The sequence below is a fragment of the Theobroma umbraticum genome, unplaced genomic scaffold, assembly GCF_002168275.2.
Source record: "Theobroma umbraticum cultivar Fairchild unplaced genomic scaffold, ASM216827v3 scaffold_20.0, whole genome shotgun sequence".
Lineage (NCBI taxonomy): Eukaryota > Viridiplantae > Streptophyta > Magnoliopsida > Malvales > Malvaceae > Theobroma > Theobroma umbraticum.
In genome coordinates this window covers 1,192,043-1,215,654 of record NW_018397266.1, presented here as the reverse complement: position 1 = coordinate 1,215,654, position 23,612 = coordinate 1,192,043, and the positions used below count along the sequence as shown (strand labels likewise).

The following is a 23,612-nucleotide window of genomic DNA, read 5'->3' as shown; positions in this document are numbered from 1 at the left end:
ATGATTATGCTGCCAGTTTATGCTTAGACATCAATTATATTGTTCCTTAATTCATTTATGTAGATTCTTACAAGATGTGAAAAGGCTCTGGACTTTGTTGAAAAGTGTATTGCGACTAAGTATAAATGGATTAGTTCAATGGGAGAATGATTTTGCTCCCCAGAGATGCATGTACGGAACATTTCAATGCTTTTAGTTTGTTTGTGCATTAGTTCTTGTCTTTGAGGTGAAGCTGGGATGGATCTTCTATGCCCAAGGTTTTATCATATATTGCATGATGATTGGTGAAAACTTGAATCTTTCCAGTGTCATTCTGCGTTATGATTCAACACTTAGCCTGGTTCATTGTATGTTAGTTCTTTTGTCTTTGTGGTGAAGGTGGGTGGGATGGATGTTAATGTCTGAGTTTGAATACTGGATGGTGATTGATTAGAATTCTGCACTCAACATCATATCTGTTCCGTTCGTTTTTTTTCCATAAATTTCATGACTTGATACTCATTGCAGCATACGCATGCTTTATTAGTTTGCAAGGATACATGTGCTTAGGCCGAAAAATAAACTGCTGATGAGCATTCAGCCGTTCCAGCAATGGGACTAAGTCTTTGAAATGTCATCCAGGAGCAATGACAAAATGGCCTGAACTAATGCATTCAGAGTCCCAGAATTTGTACTAACACTGAAAGCACCTTGGTGTGAAAGCATGCCATGTGATGCAACGATCATTAAACACTTTGCCTGGTCCTTTTGGTGCAGTGGAGTTACCATCACAAAATGTGAATTGACGTCCACAAGGTCTTTTCTTGTTTTTAAATCATTGCAACCCTGGGTGGTATAGTGTGTCAGGTTGCTTTTTTTACTTTGTTTAATTGGAGTTAGGATACTTTGTACGAGTTCAACCTTCCACGTGCATTTGTTTGAGATCAGTTTTAGACATGATGCGTAGGATCTGTTCATCATCGGATTGGTTTCATTAATCTTCTTAGTTTGGAACTTTCCTTTATTCTTTTTTTACTTGTGTTAGGATTTACTTTTCATTTAGGTCATAGTTTTGTTATTCAAATAGGATCTTAATTTTTTATTACGTTTAAATAAATTTTTTAATTTTTACTTTAAGTTTAATAAGTTTTTAAGATTGGAAATATAATTGTTGTTAGTCTCAATAATTGTTGTCATTTTGTACTCATTTGACATGGTGACGAATCTAATGGTGGATGAGATTGTAAGGTGGCAAGTGACACATTATGGTGGATGAGGTTGTAACTCGTCAGTCAATTGGCATCGGAATCACAAAAAAAAAAAAAAAAATCATTTTTCAATTTCTCTTCTTCTCCTCTTTTCTTTAATCAAAACAATTTTCCTAAAATCTTTTTTTTTCTCCAAATCTAAAAAAAATCAAAAATTTAAAAATTTTACATTTTTAGATTCAAATTGAAGAAAAAAAGAGTAAAAGAATAGAAAATCGGAAGATGGTTTTCTTTTTCTTTTAATCTAATGTTGTTGATGATCAATAATTGTGAATTTTGATTTTATCACGTGGTTACGTCATAAACCATGTGAAAAAAAAAATGACTAGCATTAAATCTAATTCCTTGAGTTGAAGGGTTTGTTTGATTTAAAAATAAAAATTCAAAGACTCATTGGAATATAATAAAATAATGAGAGGCTTAATTAAATAAATGAGTATAGTATTCTTTTAGGGTTTAAGGCTTTTTTATGATGATACAATAAGAGGGTATCAGCCGCAGGTTATATTTATACCCTGTAAAGTAGAAATAGCTGGTTTCTGCTAGTTGAGAAAGATTTGCCTACCCACCTAGGCTCTTAGCTTGTAAAAAGGTGCAGGCATCTTGAAATTTCAATCATTTGTAAACATTCTTTGGAATAAGTGTCGGAATATTCGGTGGGTCTGTGATTGTATTCTATAGTTAAAGAACTAGAAAAGATGATCATAAAATTCTAGTAGTATGTACTACTTCTCAGACGAAAGCAATGAAAGGACTATAGTTATATATACTATTGATTACAAAACCTTATTAGTACAGTGATCACACATTAGTTTCTCTGGAAAATGCCTTAACACTTCTGGATTCTGCTTGTTAAATTATGCTAATTAGATTCCTAAAGGCTAACAACTTTGGCAGCAAGAGGCATTGTAGTATTCATCTTTTTTAACTGTTGGCTGTGATGCTTGGGATATATATTCTGGTGTTTGACTCCTTATTGCTTCTTGTAAAATCCTCTGTGCCCTTAAGTAGAAACCTTGGAAGGCCAACCTTATAGCCAGTTTTTCTTACATCTTCTTGAACTTGGTCTCTATATTCCCTGAAGGTAAATTTCCTGTAAATGGAAGGTTCTCCGTAGCTCCCGATGGAGGAATCGAAAGAGGGGCACAGGAAATAAGCCATTGAGTATCTCTCCATCTTTGCATTAGTCACCACCTTATGCTCCACGCTTTTGTAAACGTCATTGCTCCATGCCTGCATTTATTGTGGTTGCCGTTTGGTTAAATATTTTCCATAGTGAAGGAAATGTTGATTCCACTCAAGAAGTTGGATTATTATGGTTTGGGGTTTTTTACCTGGAAGAGGTCTCCAATGTTGACTATAAGAGCATCTTGGTTAGGTTTGACAGCCACCCACTTGGAGTCCTTCATGAGTTGAAGTCCTCCTACCTGATCTTGGCAAAGGATTGTTAGGAAATCGCTGTCAGTGTGGGGCACTAAACCAGAAATCTCCGGAGATATTGGACAGGCCGGGTAGTGGTTCAGGCGAAGGAAGCAAGTGCTTTCGTCACATATATTGTCGATCACTTCCTTTCCATGGCCCATATTTTCTGTCAGAACCCCTGCAAGAAGTCTCGCCAGTTTTGACATGGCAGCTGCAAATTCTGTCATCACTTCCCTGTAGAAAATCAATAGGAAAACATGTTGTACGTTAGCACCTGGCAATGCAAACAAATTAAACCTTGAGACGAGTCCAACTCCAAATCAACTGGAAATAGAGTAGTACCTTAAAGATGTAAACTCTCCATAACAAGCTTCATCTGAAACCTTGGTAAGAGGGACATGGAAAGCCTCAGACCAGGAGAATTGCTTAGGACAAGTGGCCGTAGGAGTTCCCCACCTGTAAGAATTGTTCAGAAGTCCACAACTAGCTTTCCTTTCAAAGGGTGTTCGGAACAACTTCACCTGTTCACTCCTCATCTTCCCGAGTAGCCGAGGGCAAATGCCATGGTTCACCACTTGGAAAAAACCCCATTCTGATGATGCTCTATAAATGGCTGCAACACAAGCTTTTCTCACCATTTCGTCGCGACTGCTTAGGCCACTAAGGTCTATTAACGGAAGTTGGCATTCTTCCATGATACGCCAGCTTTGAGATTCATCACATTGAGTTGAGCAGCATAAAAGAGCTCCATAATGGTTAAGGAGAGGTGGGTCTGAGTGGATCATTGCTCTAGGAATGGAAGTTTGGAAATCTTGGCCAGAAGAGTCTTGAAACTATGTATGTGGTTCTTAGAGATGAGTTGCGGGGTGGAAACTTGAAGAGTAACTCTGTTTATATATGGTTCGGAGACAGAGTTGCGAGGAAGAGTCCAAAAGAGAGGAATTGGAGAGGACAATGAGCACAAGGGCAAAAGAACAAGTAAGAAGCTACCAAATGTCGACAGATGTCATAAGGAGAGCGTTTCACTCTCTAAGTGTTTGGGGAGAGAACCAGTCTAAGCTGATACAGCAGTTTTAAGCCTTTGCGCAGGAGGTGGGATAATGATAAGGAGAATAAATCCTAACCTACCTTCATTTTTTGACTTTATTGCAGCTTGAATACATAGGCAGGGTTCTTTTACCATGTAAGATGGTGACTCTGTTGAAAATAATTTATAGTAGTTTTGGACTCTTCCCTGTTCTTCTTCACCCCCTTCCCCCACTTACTTTGCTTTTCCCCTTTTTCTATTTCATTGACTTTCAGGTATTCCTTTTGATCTTTTCCTTCTTTTGGCACCTTGGGGGTTACCAGGCTTTGGCCAGTTGTGGAACCCTTGAGAAAGGTGCTGAATTGTTTATACCTACCCGAGTTGGAAACCCTGGAAATCAAACATGCAAATATTATAATAATTCTTCAATGAAGAATCCATGTTATCAGTATTCCATTTTCCTGATCAATTCCTGCAGCCCAATAATCATTAGGTTCTTTCTTTATAGCAAGTTGCAACTGAGAATTTGTACATACACACACTTCCATGTGGCTTTTCTCTACAAATGATCAGACAATGAACTGAGACAGGGAGAAAAAAATAGTGAATCTTTGTACCTTTCCGGGGAAAACAAAAGAGGAAAGAACCGATATGAGTGATGAGAAAATGATGCTACATTGTTCTTTCTCTTTTTAGAATACTTTTGCTCTGATTGTTTCCATCTTGAGAAGTTAAATTAAGATTTCAGGATTCTAATTGATAGACAATTATAGTACTTGTCATCATTAGATGCCGAAAGGTCAATAATTCCTGCAACCGACAGCCCTTCTATACTTTCACAAGAAGGGAAAATGAATCACCCATTCATACCTGGTACTTAAGCATAAATGTCTAATCACTCCAATTTTTTTTCTTAAAATGTTCATTTTTACTATTGTTTTAGGCTTTTCATTATCCAAATTAACCGATCGAATCAATCTCTACTTAATTATACTAATCATTCACCTCAACTGCGTAAATCCTGAATCCGACATTTAGATGACTTGAGCACCATGACTCCTACCGGGAAAGGAGGAAAAGAAAGAATGCGGCACACTGCATGTGCTTGTTTTGGACAACATGTGACATGAGAGCGAAACTAAGGACCTATGGCTGCCGCCCAGAGAAGACTTTGAGTTTAGACAATGATTTAACAAAATTGTTTTCCTGTCAGAATGCTTGATTCAGTGAGGAAGTCGAGTTTAATTTTTTTTATATAAATAATAAAAAAAAATTGCACAAGCAAGACTACAAGTGGTGCCGCCCAAGGACACAGCCATCACATGTCTTAATCATGTCGATTATTTGATTATTAAAATTTACTAATTTAGAGAAGGTTAGTTGTGGATCATATATATATATAAATAAATAAAGAAACTGTTGGCAGCTCGTGAGAGCATATGATTAATAGGAGAGTATCAGATGCTCATGAAGAAGACCTGGAGAAGGGTTTAATTAATTAAATGTTTAGTATTATTTAATTAATAATACTATAAAGTAAATTAAATTGGGAAGGGATGTTTGACCTTATATATTAATACTTTCCAACAAGGTTTGTTTGCATACTCATCTTATAATAAGAATATATGTTGGGGAAAACATTTATGCTTGGTGAAGGTTGATATTGTTGTTTTCCAAGAATAAATTCCGTTTCCCAGATACATTCATCCAGTTCAAAACGAATCGTGCCTGTTATAGGCACAATCATTTTTTTTCCTTTTTTCGTTAAAAACTTTGACTTGTACTTTGTTTTTTTGAATTTATAAAAGAAATATTCAAATCTTACTTTTTAAATAAAAAATCATGTATCAATTAATGAATTAAATATTTAAATATAATCTATAAATTAATTTATAACAGTATTTTTAATAATATATATTTAATGATTTTTAATGTTAAAAAATAATAAATAATTAATCATAAAAAGTCAATCTTTAATACAAAAGAAAAATTACATACAATTACTTTGAAATATGTTAATATTGATTTATTTTTACAAATTTTTCATTCCATATTGAAAAAAAATTGTCCTTATATCATATTTGGTATTTCATGCTTGTCTTAGTTTAATTGTTTTTTATAAATAAAGATTTTGAACTATAAAATTGAAAATAACTTTTTCGTCTTATAAATCTCATCTCGTCTGATTTCATATTCACTTAAAATATAATTTCATATTCTAGTTATTGAAACGTTCCATTGGAATTGATTTTTATTTTTTACTTTAAGATTAAAAGTCTTCAACATTAATTTACTATATATATATTCAAAATGTTAAAATATATATAATTCTCGATTATTATAAGAAAATCAGCTCCAAACTAACTCTTTTATTTCCATCTATATCTTCCCCTTTGATGTGGTGGATCCTGAAACAAGCAAATCTATATACACACTAACATATGAAAGAGTTTAATCCATTTAACCAAAAAAAATAATTAATTTGGAAACATTTCACCTGTAATTTTTTTTAACAAAAAATTACGTATGATCCATCACTTAATAAGTACGGATTTCATATAATATTTGATAAATCATACACAATTTATAATTATAATTAACTAATTATAAAGTAATAATTGTAAAAAAAAATACTCCCAAACTTAAATTTTTACTAGAAAGAAAGACAATGGAGAGATGAGCAGTGTACATATTTTAGAACCTTAACTATAATCTAGGGAAACTTCAACTCTTAAATTACCATGTATTATGATAAAAAGTATCAATTAATCTATAATTATATATTCTAATATATTTTAGGCACATCTATATAAACAAAGTTTTTTACTAGTAAATAACTTCATATCATAGCATTTAAATGATTAATCTACAATTATGTATTTCTTATTTGTATGTATATATCTCGTAGCATCTAGACTTTGGCCAAATGATTCTTGTTTTATTCTAGTAGCGGTAAAGTGTAATATTCAAAGTTATTGGCCTACCTCACGTATACAACACATAGTATCGTTACTGCCAAAGGGAATTGTTATAATACTGACATGTAAGTGTCTTGAATCCCATATTATTAAAAGATGAAATGAATTTTAAATTTATAAATATTTTTTTTAATTTATTAGGTATGTATTCTAGATTGAAAACACATAAAGGATATAGTTAAAATATGCATCCAAGAATTAAAAACCGAATGTGTGTTGACCAAAACAATTAATGCAATGTTTTAAATTGCAAAATTCGTATTTGAATATTTAATTCAATAATAAATGTATATATTTTTATTTAAAAAGAATTTCAATTCTTTTTTTAAATTAAAATAAAAATAAAAATGACATAAAAGCTCCTTTTTTATTTCAAAAAAAGAAAAAAAGAATGGTGTAGAAGCCTGTAGTATATCTTAAGCTAGTAGTAACAATAAGCAATTTGGTTCTTCACAATAGAGGCTTGATTAACACTAATAGCATTGTATTGGTTCTTCCTTTTCTACAATAAAGAAAAATGGTGTTGGGCCATTGACCTTAACCATAAGATATAGGTTGGGTTTGGACTGAAATCGACTTTACCCCATGATTTTAAGATGGTTCTACCCTCTTAATTGGCATCGGATTTCTTGTTGACATTCACATGGCCTAGCTTGGTTGGTTTCAGCCCATCTTATTATTGGCTTTCAAGGTCCAGTTTCAACAATGTCTATGGATGCTGTGTAGCCCATGTTGATCTCTCATGGTATGTTAGACATCACAAATTAACACAATAATAGAGAGTTTCACATTGAAATCATTAAACCCTTTTTCAAGTAATCCATATTAGGAACATTGCTAACAAATGCTTAAGATACATGTATGTTTGTTTTGAGAAAGATTGCGTATCAATTATTGAATCAAATATTCAAATTTAATATAAACAAATTTTATTTAATAAAATTACATATATATTTTGATTGAATATGTTTATATTCAAACAAAAATTCAGTAATGGTGTGTTTATGAACTATCTAAACATTGCATTGTCTGTAAGTTCTTTATCATTGAATAATCCATTACAGGTAAGGAACAGTACTTCAATATGCCTTTGTTGAATGCTGTGGATTTTTTTTTTTTTGAAAAATTGATCATACTTTATTTTAAATAAATTACAAATCGAGTTAATTTTTATTGAATTTAATTTAAATAAGGCACGTCATGAATGAATTATAATACTGTACGTAGTGCATGCAAATTGAGGCTGCCTGCTATTTTCCATGGAAAATCATCAATCATCAAGAAAAAGGGTGAAAAACAAAAGCCAGTAGAAAGAAGACAATATGTATGAAAATAAAAGGAATAAAAAAGTGAGGAAAAAGGAAAGGTGGAGAGTCCACAATAATTGGTATCAAATGCTTATGGGGATTCGCACTGTTGCTGAATTCCAAGATCTGCAAACATCAATTATACAGATTATTTACGCTGTAATAATAAATAAAAATCACTTTATCATAAACAAAAGAAAGAAGACCCAATTTTCTTGTTCTTCATTGCTTGGCTAGTCTGCTTGCCATTGGGTACCTGTTGTCTCTCCAGAAGAAAGATGGAGAGTAAACAAAAGCAAAGAACCCCACACTTAAAAAATAGTAAGAAAGAAAAGTAGCAGTAAACCAGCAGAAGTAGCAGTAGCCTAAGGTGGTTTAGTTTTTAGTGAGAGAGAAAAAGGCATAACCAATTAGGGCTCCGTCGGAAAGTTGCCCACATAAAGGTGACTTGCCCCCCTCCCTCTTAACCCCCTGCTTTCCTTTTTCTTCTTCCTGTCGTTTTTCGCCCTTGGATTCTTTTCGATTGAATTCACTTTGATGGGATTTTGTGTCTAGGATTCGGTTTGGGGGTTGAGTTTTCGAGATTGATATGGCATTTTTCTTTTGGTATTTGTCCTAACATCCGACTGTAGGGTTTTGATGAGCTGAAATGAAAAAATTTGATACCCTTTTGAAGGAAGTTGAGGGGTAAGATGAGGTGGTCGTTAGTTGATTTTCACATTTGAATTTGGTTTGGTGTTTTTGGGTGAAGTAAAATTTTGAGTGAAATCGCGTAAGAAAGGAAAAAATGACCACAGAATCAAACACGGGGTTTCATCATGAAGATAGTTTAGCTTCTCTGATGAATCGGAACGCTATATCTTTCCAATCAGCTGCTATTAGCAGTAGTTCCGATATGATTCCGATAAGTAGTTACTTTGCACCGCCGCCCATGATTTTGCCAGGGAATTCCAGTATCATTACCACCTCCCCTTGCTTAATCCAACCTGGAACCTCTTCTGGCTCTTCTCTCCTTCTTGATTCCGTTACAGGGCTCAACCATGATACGGGGTTGGCTGTTGAATGGTCTGTCGACGAACAGTACATATTGGAGGATGGCCTTGAAAAGTATGTCGTAATTAATTTCTTCCCGCCTTTTATACAATGCCTTTTTGACACATATTCGGTTTTTAGCAGTATATGCAGAATAATGTAGTCGAATTGATCATAGTTAATACTGAGTAATAGATTCCCTAATTATGTTTCTAGGATTGCTTTTAGTTTTTGCATATGCCTTTTATGATAAAACTGTTTCCAAGGTGGTGCTTATTAGGTATATCTTGTTTTTGAAATGAAGATTCAGTGCTGATTTCCATTTTCAATATACATGTATATACGTAGATATAAAGAGGAACCAAATATTATGAAGTATATAAAGATTGCGGCTACCTTACCTGATAAAACTGTACGTGATGTCGCGTTGAGGTGTAGGTGGATGCAAGTAAGCTCCTAGCTTCTTTAATGATGCTTTTCTACCATCGTTTGTACCAATTTTTTGTGCTTATCATGTGATTTACACTCTCATTCTTTGGCTGCATATTAAGAAGTGTGTAAATTATTAGTTTTTGATATGCTGGTGGAAATGTTCAATTAATGAACCATGTATGGGATAAACAAGTACTAAAGAGAAGCTGGACCAAAATGCATACTAATTTTGCCTATCTTAATGTATTTGCTGATACTTTGGATGTCCACTTGATGACAGATCAATTCTCTCTTAAATGCTACTATGGTAAATGTCAAGTTTATGTTGATTGGAGTGTCTTGTACCCTTGATCCTTTATTCTGTTTTAACCAATCCCCAAGTAGGCCAAAATGGTTTTTTGAGCAAATGACTTGGTAATTTAATATCTATATATATATATATATATATATATATTTGTACATACGTACCTACGTATGTATATGTATATGTGTATGTGGATATGTAGGTTTTTTCCCCCCTTTTAAAACAATGACTAAAATGTACTAGTGTCTGTTGCTTCCTCCCCATCTAGAAGAGGCTGCTAGCTGTTTGTTGTTTTGTTGCAGTTTTGACAGGCTGTATCATAGATTTTGTTAAGAAACATAGGTTACCGTTGGCATTGACTGTAGCACATGAAACTCAATTAATCTGTTCACATGCTTTTAAACTTTTGTATTCATCAGATGCCTCATTTGCATATTTAATATTATCTGTAGATTTGTCTGTTTTAAGAGAAAAAGGTTTTTTTGGAAACATTTGCAGAGAAAGCGGAGGAAACCCGAAGAATATATTGCAGGAAAAAAGGTGAACAATAGGAAGGTATGTTGATGAATTTTAGTAACTTTGTGCCATACTTAGTATTGATTCTTATTTCCTTTTCTCCCCAAATGATTTTAAACATGTTAGTTAAATTTCTTGAGAATGAGCATATAGAATTATATGCTCCATGAGATTGCAGATTTACTTTGTATAAAATGGTTTTTATCATCAATATCAACGTTAAGCATCAATTTGCCCCACTGTGAAGTTTTTGGTTTTTGCAATACATATCTGCTCTGATATTTAGGTCTTGATCTTTTAACATAAGTTGGATCAGGATTTTGATATAAATAAACATCATAATGTTGCATTTAGTAATGGACATTGATTGTCCATATGTTTAATGACCATTATTTCCCTAGTCATGGCATGTTGACATGGGTGCTGGATGGTGCAATATCGATTTGCAACAGCACAATGAAGATTCTCTTTAAGACATTATTGCTGGCTAAATTAGTGCTTCAAAGGTAAGATGCATATGGAACTGAGGGGTTTAAATTAGGATGTAAAATAAAATTTAAGGCTTGAATTTGGAAAAGGAAAACGAATTTTTTTTTCTTTTTTCCAAGTGTATATGTTTATGTAAAACCAAATTTAAAATATGTCAAATTTGTTCACAGAAAAATGAGAGGAGGGTGGAGGCGGGGATGAGGGAGTGTAGATTTTAAGAAAGGGATTCTGTTTGGGGTGCAGGGAACTTCCCTTGTGATCAGTTCTTTGGTTGTTAGGTTGAAGTTTTATTAATATTTTATACAAGTTAGGGTTTGAACAGTGCTTTTATAGGATTGCAAAAATAAATGTAATAGTCCAGGATTGAAGCATAGGGATGAAGGAAAATATATCGTATTGGAGAAAGACTCCAAATACGATACCTAAAACTTAAGAAAAATCAAGTAAAAATAAGAAAGGGAAAAAGCTACCCTTTTTAAGTAAAAGGAAGAAAGGACACTCTATTCCTCAATCTTGATTCATGTTAAAATCTTGACCTGTTCAAAGGAGATACATTCAGTATATGACAAGCACTTCAAGCTATCATAGTATAAAAATTGACAATAAAAAGAAAAGGAGGTAATTTGGGAAATTGGTAACAACTATTTCCTGGTTTTTAAGATAAAATATTTTGGGACATCCAAAGTGGAAAAATAGTCACACGTTGATAAAGAACACTGATAGTTGTTAATTATGGCCCATTTAAGTGGCAAAATAAGCATAAACCAAATAACAACCATGATTTTAGATTTTTTTATTTTTTTTTGGCATTATAGTTTTTTTTTTGTCTTTTTAAAATGTTGTGAGGTTAGGTATGTCCAGATGATAATTGATATATCTACTTCGCACATCTTCCTGAGATATTTATTGCCTTAGAACCAACTCTTTTGGCAGTTTTAGGCTTTCAGCTTGTCGTAAATTCCAGCTGATGAGAATCACATCATCAGCTTCCTGAAGACGATATGTCTTGTATTGTTATAGTTAATTGATGTATAAATGAGGTGAGGTTTCCTCTGCTCAGGTTTGAATTGGTCATGGTTTGTGGTTCTCTGTTCAAGTTCGGATGAAATAAGTGTGCTGAGCTAGAACCCTGACTTTGTTTTGTTTGTTGGGCATAGAATGATGTGCATATTTTGATGCCTAGGCCCTAATAATATTAACTTTGCTCGGAGATATAGTTCTAGTTTGTGAAGCTACTTTCTAAGAAACCATCTCATTTCCTAACGAACAGAACTATACATTATAGACAATTGACCTGATATTTAAGTGGTCCAGACATAGTGGTCCCTAGTTGTTGTCTTCAGTGGTTATTGTATAATATCACCCTCCCTAGTCTCTATTTTTATATATATATAGACACGCACACACACACACACACACAGGCAGGTGTACAATTCTGGTGTTTGGAATCTCATATTGCACTAGAAACTACTATAATATATTCCTTTCTTAAGAATTTGTTCTTGTTTATTAATACTTCATGCCTTGTTGCAGCATATTTGTCAAAGGCATTAGATTGACAAGTATAAGAATGCAAAGTTTTGTATGAAGAACACCATTAAACTACCTTGTAATGTGAAACAGATCATCAAAACATACTTTAAATGCCAAGCTTATTTCCAGTTCTGCCATCATGAGTCTAAATGAGTTAATGTAGCTTTGTCCAGCCTTCACTCATATATTTACCAAGCCTAAAAATCGTTTTCAAACTGATATGTTAAGCATAATAAATAATCACAGATGAATTCTTTTCAAGCTTGTTTACAAATTCAGAGAGCACACTGATTCTCTGACACCTCTGGCTCTAGGTCTGATGCTTTAATAATTTTTGTTGGAAGGAATTACAGTTTTGCTTGATTGAATTCTTAATTTCAAGTCATATTACAAACAAAACTGCTAATTGTGACTGAAAAAAATAGACATTAAGTAAATTCACTGTATCTTAATTTACTAAGTTGAATGCCATTAATGGGATTCCTGTTTTAATTTCTTGAATCAATTAATGTCTTTAGGATGTAATGTGATTGAAGAACCAGTATTCTAAAGATCATACTTCTTCAGGATAAACTGGTGGAATCATCTTCAAAAATGAATATGCCTTCAGCTCTGCCACAAAACATGGCTGTATATCCTCTTGTGGTGCACCATTTGGACCAGAATGAAAGAATGCTTTCTGAAGGTTTGTATTCTATGCTACCACTGAGAAGTGTGGTATCTTCTTTCAGTTGTGGTTACTTTTAATTAATATTTTCAGTATATGTCCACATCTCCCATTTTTATTCTCTCAAGTAATGTAAGACAAATTTTTGGTAATCTTCCAAAATGTTGTTTTTGATGGATATGGGCTTCAGAAATTCAGGGTATTGGGTTTTTGAGTTGTTGTATAAAGGGGTTACGGTTACAAGGAATTAGGGATGGAGCGTTGATGGATATTAAATATCAAATAGTAGCTGAATTATTAGATTGGCTCGTAGAACTTCCTAAACAGCTGGCTAATGATAAAAGGATTTGGGACTGTTACAAGCATATGTGCCCACAAGTTTCAGTGGGGCAAAAGTTTTACGTATTGTTCCCCGTCCGTAAACGTGGGACTACATGTTAATTAATAAGATTATCAGACAAGGCAAAGTTAACCAGATTGAGTAAAAGAAAAAACTCAACTAATAATATTATTTGATGAATAGAAATCTTGATAGAAAAGGTTATGCTTGAAAGTAATAATTAATCGCATCGAACCGTAACTTTTGCATACTATGTCAACATTTGTATTCATCCTTTTTTCCTTACAGGATATTAAATTGATAAAGGGGTATAGTAACGGACCAGTGAGGGTAGAACTTGTTTGAAGAGTAACTTTTGAACACAATAGAGTTCAAAACACAGCATAAATTAGAATACCAAGAGGATACACTTGAAACCTAACAGCAATTGCAATGTTTATAATATACAACAAAGACTGATCTTTCTTTTTTCTTTATAATTTCAATCTATTTATATACATTTATTCAGGTGGTTGAGGAGGGTGTTAATGATAAGTCCCAAACTTTGCTACATAGCAGCCAAAAATGTGAATGTAGTTCAATTTACTGATTATTGGATAAGAACAAGTTATAGACTTCTTCTTTTAGGGCTGTATCATTCTCCATTGGTTGGAGAACAATGGCACCTTGATTCCTAAAGTTTTGAATTGTCAGTCATCAAACTCTGAACCTTCATATATACAATATTTTGTGGATAGCAAACCCAACTTGCTGTACACATCATGCCTTTATAGTATTGAAATATCAAGTAATTTAAAATAGGAAAAATTGAGGAAAGTATCTCAAGGTCACACCATTGATGCTTTATAGATATTGCTTCATTTAAGTAAATTCCTTCTGAATTGAGCTCTTGACACCGTCTGCCCATTCTCCTTGAATTTATCAAAGTAATTGTGTTTTTTTTTTCCTTTTGACTTTATATGCTTTTTTTTTTTTTAACTTTTTCACTCGTGTTTATGTAAGGTTTTACTTAATGAAACCATCTTTAGTTTGTGGTGAATTTTTAATATTTTAATCTGAAAGTACCTCTGCTTGTGCTATAGATGGTAGTAGTTGGATTTGGATGATGCAAATTCCTTGTATACGTCTTGCAATTAAAAGTATTGGTTGAGGTAAGTCTACTTATTTGTTGTGTGTTTTCAGGAATAAGTGGTACAACTATGCAACGTTTGAAGCAAAATGCTCAAGCTTTTACTCAAATCACGTCCAATCTTTCGGCATACAAGGTGAGTGTATGATTTCCTGGTTCATAGCAATTCTTTTATTGTCAATCTGCAATCATACAATATATTATAGGTGTTAGATGAGGTGAATACCTTGTCTTGTTGTTTGTGTTGTTTTTAATGGTTAATCTATAAGTTTAGTTCTGCTTAGGTTAGGTAAGGTGATGACAATTCCTCTAATTTATGAATGCTGATGGCATTAGAGTGAGAATTGGAGAAAAATAATACGTATCACAGATGAAACTAGGGAAAACAACAATTTCAGTTCTATTGTCATTGTCCCCAACGTTTTACCAACATTTACAAACTGATCTAAGGTGGCACATGCTCGTGCAATTCTAGTGGTATATACCCTATTTGCCTGGAAATAAAAAGTACAATACTGTAGTTCTATACATATTGCTGGGCACGGGCTATTGTTGTCAAGTGGATCTTGGTCTTTCAATGGGGGATGTCATGGGTTCAATCTTTTCTTGTGCTTTTAATTGTGCTCATATAAATCTTGTATCTGATTGCTCCTTATCAAACGTGATTCTTGTTTTCTTGCATTATCTATAAAAGCCATTTGACAGTCTTCTGAGGCTAGCTTATTCTGTAAAACTTTTATGAACAGTTACAGGATAATATTGATCTCTTTTTTCACGCAAGGAACAATATTACCGCCATCCTAAATGAGTACGTGGATGTTCTTTATATTATGAATTGGTGATTAATGCCCTCTGGCCAGCATTTTGGTTTATTCTTGGGTTTAGTGTTGTGTATGGTTCAGGTCAATTAATTCTACTGTGACTTTTTGCAGCATGAGAGATATGCCAGGTTTAATGAGCCAGATGCCGCCATTGCCTGTATCTGTTGATGAGGATTTAGCAAATAGCATCTTGCCAGGTGCAACTAGTGTCTTGCCTAGTGCAACTCAGGTAGGTTTTCATTTAAATTGCTTCAGTTTGATGCACTGGAGTGGATGGTCAGAAATTGGTGGGATAATATAAAACTTCATAAGAAACTAAAAAATCGGTTCACTTTATGGGATCTGTCATTAACTTTATCTAATTAAGGTTTCAATCAAAGCCAATGTTATGCTGGTTGAGAGTGTAACCTTCCCAGGTTGTCCTGAAAGTTCTCTTATATTAGTTCATATATAAGGGTTTAAATTCAATCAGGACTAGGTGTGAAGCAAGGTTTTTACAGACTCCAATGGAAAACATTCCACATTAGTCTTTTAAACTTTCGAAAATAAATTGTACCTCACAGTAACTTTCCCTTATACAACATCCCAAATTCTTTCTTTCTGGTTCGGATGAATATATGAATTCCCTACTCCCATTCTAGTGAGGATCAGTCATCCTCTGGCTTTTCCTTTCTTTTCTTCTTCTTTGTCTTATTCTTTCTATGATTTCACATTTATAGCTATCTTCCTCTCTCTAACTAAGTTTTCTAATCTCTTTCACATCCCAGATTTCATCCAAAACCCCTCTACCTCAGTTTTATCTCTATTTGATGTCATCTAGATTTTGAATTGAAATTTGAAATTTTATGGTTATCGTAAAATGCTACAGGATAAGAAATTACATTTAGTTGCCTATTCACTAAACATTGTGGCATTGGCTGGAGATTTATAGATGTCTTATCCAATATAGTGCAGTCTGTCAATGCTATATTCTTGCATTCAACTTGTACATCAGCTGTCCATTGGCACATTCAAACTTCAATTCTTGACATGACCGTTATTGCTCCCCTTGTGGTATGGTCTTCCTACCAAAATGTTTCATGGCTAGCTGGTAAATCATTAGCCAGTCTTTTATATTATTGTACAGCAAGTTCTGCAGACTTCATTTTTCTTGGCAAATTCATTGTTCTGTAAAGTCTTCATACTTAACTGTTTCATAGCTGGTTGCTCAAATCCTCATCTATTCTTTTATGTTCTCATGATGTTGCATCTGAATTTCCAATATCTTCTAATTTTTGGCTAACATGTGAGTTGGCACTGCAAACTTTTTTTTATTGTCATTCCCCATCATTTTTCATGTGATCATACCATTACATCCACCTCTCTCAGATCTTGTGTTTTGTTCATGCTATTCAGCTTTATCGATGTGCATTTAGATTTTGAATTTCATTGTGGAACAACGAGCTGCATGTTTGACTCCAGTATGTTTTTATCACATTGTAGATGACTTGCAACCTTGCATCTAGCCATTCTTAGTGTATGGTTTAGGTCACATAAGGTGAATACTCAACTTTATTGTAATCTTCTGTTGCTCCTGGTACATTTGGACAAAGATAGAGGTGCTGAGGAAGGGGTTGAATTTTAAACCTCAAGGTCAACCCTCCATACTGTTACTCATGCTGTCAGCTAATGTAGATATAATGGCAGGAAACTAATTGCCCCACAAGGCAATAGGTGGTATGCAAATGTTTGAGCTAGTGAGCAATGGTCACTCATTAATCCACTAACTTGCCATGAGAAATTATAATTTACGTATGATGCATACTTGTTTGCACTTGTGATACCTTGTTTGTCTTCTGTGTCCAGTCGATGATTTATGGCTTGTCAGGCGGGGTCCATCTCAAGCAGGAGCCAAGGTGCTGATAGGGAATTGTTGAGATTGAGGTTGGATATATCTGCTCTGTGTAATTACAAAAAAAAATTTCTACTGTAAATGCATAAGAAGCTGGTAGGATGCTGTTCTTCCTCTTCTGTACACAAATACTCATCACACATTGGGTGCCTCAATGGAAAAATTTGTAGAGATCCCCATTTTTGGAACCTGAAATGTTTACCCTCCAGATATCAAAAACCAAGCACCAGATAATAAGAATGCAGACTGGTCATCATCTCCTGGCTCCAGGCAGAAAAAGAAAAATTGTCTAACAGATTGAGCTGAATTTTGCATTGAAGTTTCATGTGTATAATTTATAACTTGCTGCACCTTGGAGTGGATATTTGGTGCTTGATTTATAACTGCTTGTAGTTTGTTAATCTTCTTGTTTCAGTATTAGACCAATACGAATGCTTGATAAGGTCAATTCCTCTTACTCTCAACTCCCCCTTCCCTTTAAACATTTTTGTAATTTATTACGTTCTACAACCTGACTTATATAACAAAACCAAAATCAAGTTGGTTTGGGAATTCAACTCCAAGATTTCAAGGTCTATGAAATTTGGAGTGAGGCATATGGTCAAGGAAAATGTTTTCCTATAGGCTAAGTTGCAGAGAGAGAGAGATGCAGATGTTATATGCAAAAATTGAAGAGAGATCCAGAGCCTGAGTTTATATGATATTTCTTCTGAATTCTGATTATGAAGATTGGAGATTACACTGCAGCAAAACCATAGTGGACTTAGTTCAGCGCATTCAAATGTAACTAAATCCATCAAACCAAACCGTTCCCACTGTCAAAGTCGCTCAACCTTCTACAACTGCCAAAATGAAAAATTGGGAAAACCTTTACAAGACAAACTCTACAATAGCTAGTGGAAGAATGAAAGTTTCAATGGGAAAGAATAAGAACACTTGAAAATCAAATGCCTGCCAAAATTTATCACAGGCTTATATGCTTAGATGTTCATCTCTAGGCAGGCTCTGGACAGTGTCCGACCATCTCCCTGGTGAATGGTCACTACTGTTAGATGATACTTGAGCCTCTGACCTAACGTCTCTAATCATCTTTAAAACTTCCCTCATTGCAGGGCGGTTTTCTGGCGCAAGTACGACGCAAGCCATTGCAATGTTCAAAAGAGCCTGAAGCTTCCCCTCAGATGCCTCGTTACCCGAGGTAGGCTCATCCCCGGACTCGGTCTCTTCTTCACGGACTGATCGTACCCACCTAGGAATGTCTGAACCGTGCTCCTGAACAAGGTCCTGGAAGGGAGTTTTTCCTGTTAGGAGCTCCAGGACAAGAACACCAAAGCTGTAAACATCAGCTGGTTGGGTGGATGATTTTCGGACGTCCCTGCATTCAGGTGCCCGGTAAAAAAACGTAGCACCACTAGGTTCTTCCACTGGGTCTGGATCTCGAAATAAGGTGAGGCCATAATCTGTGAGGCAGGACTCAAAGTCAGGACCTAATAACACATTAGAGGATTTCAAATTCCCATGAGTTAAGCCTGGATTTTGGTGTATATAAAGCAGTCCAGTAGCCAAGTCCTCAGCTATTTTGAGACATGATGTCCAATGAAGAGGCTTTCCACCACCAGATGTCCTTGTTCCTACAAGGTAATCCAAATAGTTAACTCAAGAAAAATTAAAAGGTTGTAGTGTAGAGGGTATTAGCAATTAGATTTGCCGCAATCCTAGCCTTGACCAAAGAAGAATAAGAAAATTTGAGAAACTTATCCCATTAATAAGATGGTACATACACTGCAAATTGATGCGTTTTTGCATTAGATTTCTAATAATTATTTTGACATATCGCTCAAAGGCACAGCAAAACCCCAAACTTTTTTAATTGTTCTAACCTCCTAGTTGAGTGGAGGGAAAGGAATAGAAGATCATTGATAATGACAAAGTTCAAACCAAATCCTCTTATGCTAAAGCAATAATGTGACAGCCAAATGTACCAACAAAATTATGACAGCCTCCAAAGCAAATATATATATATATATATAATTATTTTATGTTAATTTTGTATACATGAAAAATTACTAGTACAATCTATATTGGGGAATTCAGTGGGTGGGGGCGACTGACAATAATAACATGCCGGGGTCAGACAAACAAGTCACTATGAGTTGTCATATAAAGCTTTGCGCCATTCTCGAGACTCAGCTTACCATTATTATTATATCATAAGAAAATGAAAACCCAACCATGAATTGTCCTTATTTACCCAAATCTTTACCAGTATGATTGATAGAGATATGGGAGAAAACAAAGAACAAAAGTTTGACCAGCCTTTTTAAGACCACTCTCCAGGCATTTTTCTGTGGGTTTAAAGCAATAATGATTTGGTTTGAAACCAAAAAGAAAAGGAGAAAAAGAATCATAAAGCATTAAGGTTAGGGTTAATACTCAATGAACATGAAGAGTAAATAAATGTCCACTACTTTTCTTGTGGTTTACCATTTTTTATAAATTAAGATTTTCTTTGTGCAAAGGAAAATAAACCCAGAATAACGGAAACAATAACAAGAGGCAAGGCAGGGAAGAAGGTACAATGCCAACCCAAGCCTAAGGTGGGGGCTTGGTTGGCCTTGGGGAATCATAAAAGAAAAAACAAGGGCTGCTTGGTTTCCTGGAAACACACCAAAGCTACAAGGACAATTTCCAGAAGAGCATCCGCCTGTAGAATTGGACAACCAATGTTGTAATGAGAAGGGAGGGAAGAAGGGGTTTCAACTTCAGTTTACCGCTATTTTTCAGATCAAGACAGCTATGGAAATTTTGTTTGTCTACTTCTGTTGGCAGTGGGTCCTCAAATATTCAATAGAATCTATCCCCACTTTTGATGGATTGAGATCTCCCCCTCAAGGGGCCCTACTTCTTGCCTCATCCAAGTAGATGCATACTACCTTTATCCTCTAATACTTCAACTTTTTGCAGAGAAAACAAAGAAATTATACAAGATCAACATGATCAAAACAGTTTTTAAATAAACTTGAAATCCCCACCTTTTCTTCTAATCTTAACCATGAAAAAAGGAAGGAAAAAAAAGGAAAGAAGGGTTTGCTCCCTCATTGAAGGTCACACAAATTATGATGTCTTCCTCATCCCCGTGACATCTAACAAAAAGCTTACACGCGATGGCCCCAGCCTTGGTCCATGGAAACGATACACTCACCACTGGGTAGCTTTCATTAGTTTCTTTTTTCTTTTTTTTTTGCCTGCCATATGGGATTAAGGAGACGGTAATCATAATTATGGTTAATTAAGTGTAAGCAAACTGTTTTATCATTACAAATTATGTCCTAAACTCACACTTTTTTAACTGTCTTGACTTCCATTTGCTGCTCTTAAGTCAAAGCTTCGAAGGCAAGAAATGAACTTTGACCTTTTAGGCTTTAAAGACCCTAAAAACAACACAGGCCCAAATCAAATCCCGGTCATTTCTCCTTACTTTAGTGCTACTTTCTTTCATTCACTTGAGTGAGCGGGAAGGGAGGGGGGTTTAGGGTTAGATCATTTTTTGACCTAAAACTGATTAAGGAAAGCATTAGGTAAACAATGCCTGTTTAACCTAAAAACACAAAAAGGACGGAAATAATTGGAATGGGGATCGGATGAGTCACTGACGTACCGTGGATGAGAGAAAAGAGGCTTCCATTTGGGAAGTAATCGTAGACGAGCAAGCGCTCCTCCTTGGCTTGGAAATAGGCTCTGAGTGGGACCATGTTGGGATGCCTGAGCCTACCAAGCAAGTCCATGTGTCTCTTGAACTCCTCTAATCTTGGATATCTAGCATCTTTCAACCTTTTAACGGTCACGATGAAGCCTGATTCCATAACAGCTTTGTAAGTACTCCCCATCGTACCTCTCCCCAGTGTCTCCGCTGATGCTTTCAACAAATCTTCCAAGCTATAACTCATCTGCTGATCACCTGCTCCCAAGAACACCAAGCTCCCTAGACCCTCACTCTCCCAAAACCCTCCTTGTTTTCCACTATTATTACCTCCCATGCCACCGCTTCCTCCTCCTCCGCCGCCTCCTCCTCCCGCCGCCTCTCCTGTCTCCACCCCTTCTAGATTGACAACCCCTTTGCTTTTAACCTCCTTTGACTGGTCCTTTTCATGTTTCCTTTTGCTAACAAAACACACCAAAAACACACAAATGAGTAGCAGCAAGAATCCACCTACACTTCCTACTACAATCTTGATCAACCTGGTATGCTTTTTGGATGAAGATTTTGAACTTGGAACCTTGGGATAAGCAGGACTCGTTCCTGGCCCGAAATTGATTGTTTGACATGGGTTTTGAATCTGTTCTCCGCAAAGATCAATATTACCTGAATATGAAGACATATTGAACTGAACCAGAGCTGGGGTCACAGGAATTTGGCCATAAAGTTTGTTATTAGACACATTGAAGAATCTGAGACTTGTTTGGTTGAAAGGTGGGATTGTGCCCTTCAAGTTATTGTCTTGTAAGTAAAAAGTGTACAAGCGTTTGAGTTTGAGTAAAGAAGCTGGAATGTGACCAGAGATTTGATTTCCTGAAAAAACTATGATTTTCAAGCGATGTAAACCTGAAACTGATTCTGGGAATTCGCCGGTGAAGTTGTTGTCGTTGAGGAAAAGTGATTTCAGATTGACTAGGCCAGAAAGGCTAGGTATTTGACCTGAAAGTGAGTTTCCTTTGAAACTTAAAACCCGAAGTTGATCCAACTGATTCAAGCTTTCTTCATCTAAAGTACCCGTCAAGTTTAGGTACTCTAGTACAAGTTTTGTTACTCTCCCATTCATGCATTCCTTGATTCCTGTCCATGCACACACATCGGTTCCTTGCCAAGGCAATGAGTTGAAAGGATCGATGGATGATTTCAGGGTTAAAAGCGCCTCTGCATCCCCTGATCTGACAAGAGGAACAAGAGAAAGGAGAGAGCAGAAGATGAAGAAGAAAAGAAGGTAGTACCTTGAAACAAGGGGTTCCATTTTGAGCCTGCGATCTTCAAAAATTAATCTCTTATCTTCTTTTTAGGCAAAGAGAAAAAAATGGGATCTTTCAAATCATCATCCTTAAAGGCAACCCCTTTGATTTGAATGGCATTGAATTGGTTCCATACGCAGAGACATTTGATGTTTCAACCTTCCAAAAACAATACCAAAATCCCTGTTTTCAGCACGCTGGCACCCCCTTTTTTTTTATTCTCTTGTACTCAAATCACTGCCCAAACTCCAACCCTTCAGATCTGCCATTCTTTCCACGCACAAGAAATTGTAAAACCAAGACATTCGAGTTATTGAGTAAAAGAAGAAACGCGCCAATTTGAGTCATTTTCAACAAAGGCAAGTACGCCCTCTTTTTTGACTGATCAGCAAAAGAGACAGCGTTCAAAAGATGAAACAAGCAGCAATGGGGAAGCTTATTTACTACTCACTGAAGTAGCTTCGAAAACCCTGAGAGGAGCCATGGCATTTATGGTGGAGGAGGAGGAGCTGCATTGCATTCGTGAAGCAGTCTTTCTCAAATACACCCAATGCTGAGGCATCTTTTCTCGACCTTGTTACTTGCAAAAACTCACGGACAACGCAGCGTAACCTTCACGTGAACTCATTCAGAACTTGCAGACCAGAAAAAATGAATATATTACTAGCAACTTCCTTTTCTCCTCTCTATGATTTCTATATTCCTGAAACTGCAGTAACTAAAAAAATAAACAAATTAAAAAAAAAAAAAAACCCAGCTTCCTAAAACTTTCTTTTTTCCTTTTTCTTGCTTCTTCTTGGGCTCCTCAAATGTCGTTTAGCAGTGTCGAAACTTGAGAGTCATGGGATCCAAATCCAATACTGCTCTCCATCTCTTTGGTTAGTTGAATGATACATTCAATCAATCAAAGGCCTGTTTTTTGAACATCAAATTCTGAAGCTTTCTCTCTCTCACTCACTCACTCACTCCTTAGCTGCACCACTCTGCTAACCAGCGAAGACCCAGAAGTTGAAAAATCTTCAAAGAAATGATTGGAGCAACTGAAACACCACACAATGCCAGAGATCATCAAAAGCTTACTTTGTCTGATCAAAAGGCAAATTAAAAACAAACACAAAAAAAGTTTGGAGCTGACTAATAAGAAAAACAAAAGCAACTATTAAAACCCACAGTTCAATGGTAGAGAATAGATCTACCTGTATTGAATGTAATAATTCAAGAGAGAGAGAAAGAGAGAGACTGTGTTTCTGCGCGGCCTCAGGAAATGGGTGAAGGAATTGAAAGCAAAGGCAAGCAATAATATTTTTTTTTCTTTTTCATTTCCACTCGAAAGGGGAAAGGGAGGCCAGGGGAGTGAGCGTTGGTGTTTAACTTAACTGACACGTGTAATTATTAAAATGGAATACACGTGGCAAAAAAGGCCTTCCTCTTTTTTCTGTTCTAGTTGAGTTCACGTTAAAGGGGGATGTGCTT

At 35.4% G+C, this 23,612-nt stretch overlaps 3 protein-coding genes across 9 annotated transcripts; 1 reads left to right on the top strand and 2 right to left on the bottom strand.

Moving 5' to 3' along the window:
• Positions 1-2,073: 2,073 nt before the first annotated feature.
• On the bottom strand, positions 2,074-3,478 carry LOC110423400 (gibberellin 2-beta-dioxygenase 6-like). The gene is made up of 3 exons (XM_021437622.1): positions 3,012-3,478; positions 2,582-2,903; positions 2,074-2,480 (listed from the first exon to the last, which is right to left on the bottom strand). Exons 1-3 carry the CDS (start codon positions 3,452-3,454, stop codon positions 2,172-2,174), a joined length of 1,074 nt encoding a protein of 357 aa, XP_021293297.1. The 5' UTR covers positions 3,455-3,478; the 3' UTR covers positions 2,074-2,171.
• Positions 3,479-8,019: 4,541 nt separating this feature from the next.
• On the top strand, positions 8,020-17,583 carry LOC110422936 (uncharacterized). Of its 6 annotated transcripts, XR_002445791.2 has the most exons (10): positions 8,020-9,088; positions 9,362-9,461; positions 10,248-10,304; positions 12,855-12,972; positions 14,477-14,559; positions 15,170-15,231; positions 15,356-15,473; positions 16,199-16,297; positions 16,727-16,876; positions 17,090-17,217. XR_002445791.2 is itself a non-coding variant. In XM_021436992.1 (9 exons), exons 1-9 carry the CDS (start codon positions 8,769-8,771, stop codon positions 17,144-17,146), a joined length of 1,014 nt encoding a protein of 337 aa, XP_021292667.1. In that variant the 5' UTR covers positions 8,020-8,768; the 3' UTR covers positions 17,147-17,583. The 6 variants fall into 6 exon arrangements, 5 of the variants coding, with proteins under 5 accessions (XP_021292667.1, XP_021292668.1, XP_021292671.1 ...); XM_021436992.1 differs by lacking the exon at positions 16,727-16,876 and having other exon boundaries at positions 17,090-17,583; XM_021436993.2 differs by having other exon boundaries at positions 16,727-17,189.
• A 421-nt stretch (positions 17,584-18,004) lies between these two features.
• On the bottom strand, positions 18,005-23,472 carry LOC110422935 (inactive leucine-rich repeat receptor-like serine/threonine-protein kinase At1g60630). Of its 2 annotated transcripts, none has more exons than XM_021436990.1 (3): positions 23,336-23,472; positions 20,794-23,179; positions 18,005-18,766 (listed from the first exon to the last, which is right to left on the bottom strand). In XM_021436990.1, exons 2-3 carry the CDS (start codon positions 22,142-22,144, stop codon positions 18,108-18,110), a joined length of 2,010 nt encoding a protein of 669 aa, XP_021292665.1. In that variant the 5' UTR covers positions 22,145-23,179; positions 23,336-23,472; the 3' UTR covers positions 18,005-18,107. The 2 variants fall into 2 exon arrangements, with proteins under 2 accessions (XP_021292665.1, XP_021292666.1); XM_021436991.2 differs by having other exon boundaries at positions 20,794-23,224; positions 23,336-23,449.
• Between the last annotated feature and the right edge of the window lie 140 nt (positions 23,473-23,612).

What these genes read in the sequence shown, in the direction of transcription:
- LOC110422935 (XM_021436990.1), bottom strand. Translation starts at nt 22,144, where the DNA reads ATGGAACCCCTTGTTTCAAGGTACTACCTTCTTTTCTTCTTCATCTTC. An exon ending in CCTCTTTTCTCTCATCCACG is followed by an intron (nt 18,767 to 20,793) that starts GTACGTCAGTGA and finishes ATTACCTTGTAG; the next exon opens with GAACAAGGACATCTGGTGGT.
- LOC110423400 (XM_021437622.1), bottom strand. Translation starts at nt 3,454, where the DNA reads ATGATCCACTCAGACCCACCTCTCCTTAACCATTATGGAGCTCTTTTA. An exon ending in GGAGAGTTTACATCTTTAAG is followed by an intron (nt 2,904 to 3,011) that starts GTACTACTCTAT and finishes GATTTTCTACAG; the next exon opens with GGAAGTGATGACAGAATTTG. An exon ending in ACATTGGAGACCTCTTCCAG is followed by an intron (nt 2,481 to 2,581) that starts GTAAAAAACCCC and finishes CAATAAATGCAG; the next exon opens with GCATGGAGCAATGACGTTTA.
- LOC110422936 (XM_021436992.1), top strand. Translation starts at nt 8,769, where the DNA reads ATGACCACAGAATCAAACACGGGGTTTCATCATGAAGATAGTTTAGCT. An exon ending in CCAATCTTTCGGCATACAAG is followed by an intron (nt 14,560 to 15,169) that starts GTGAGTGTATGA and finishes TTTTATGAACAG; the next exon opens with TTACAGGATAATATTGATCT. An exon ending in TCTTGCCTAGTGCAACTCAG is followed by an intron (nt 15,474 to 16,198) that starts GTAGGTTTTCAT and finishes AATATAGTGCAG; the next exon opens with TCTGTCAATGCTATATTCTT.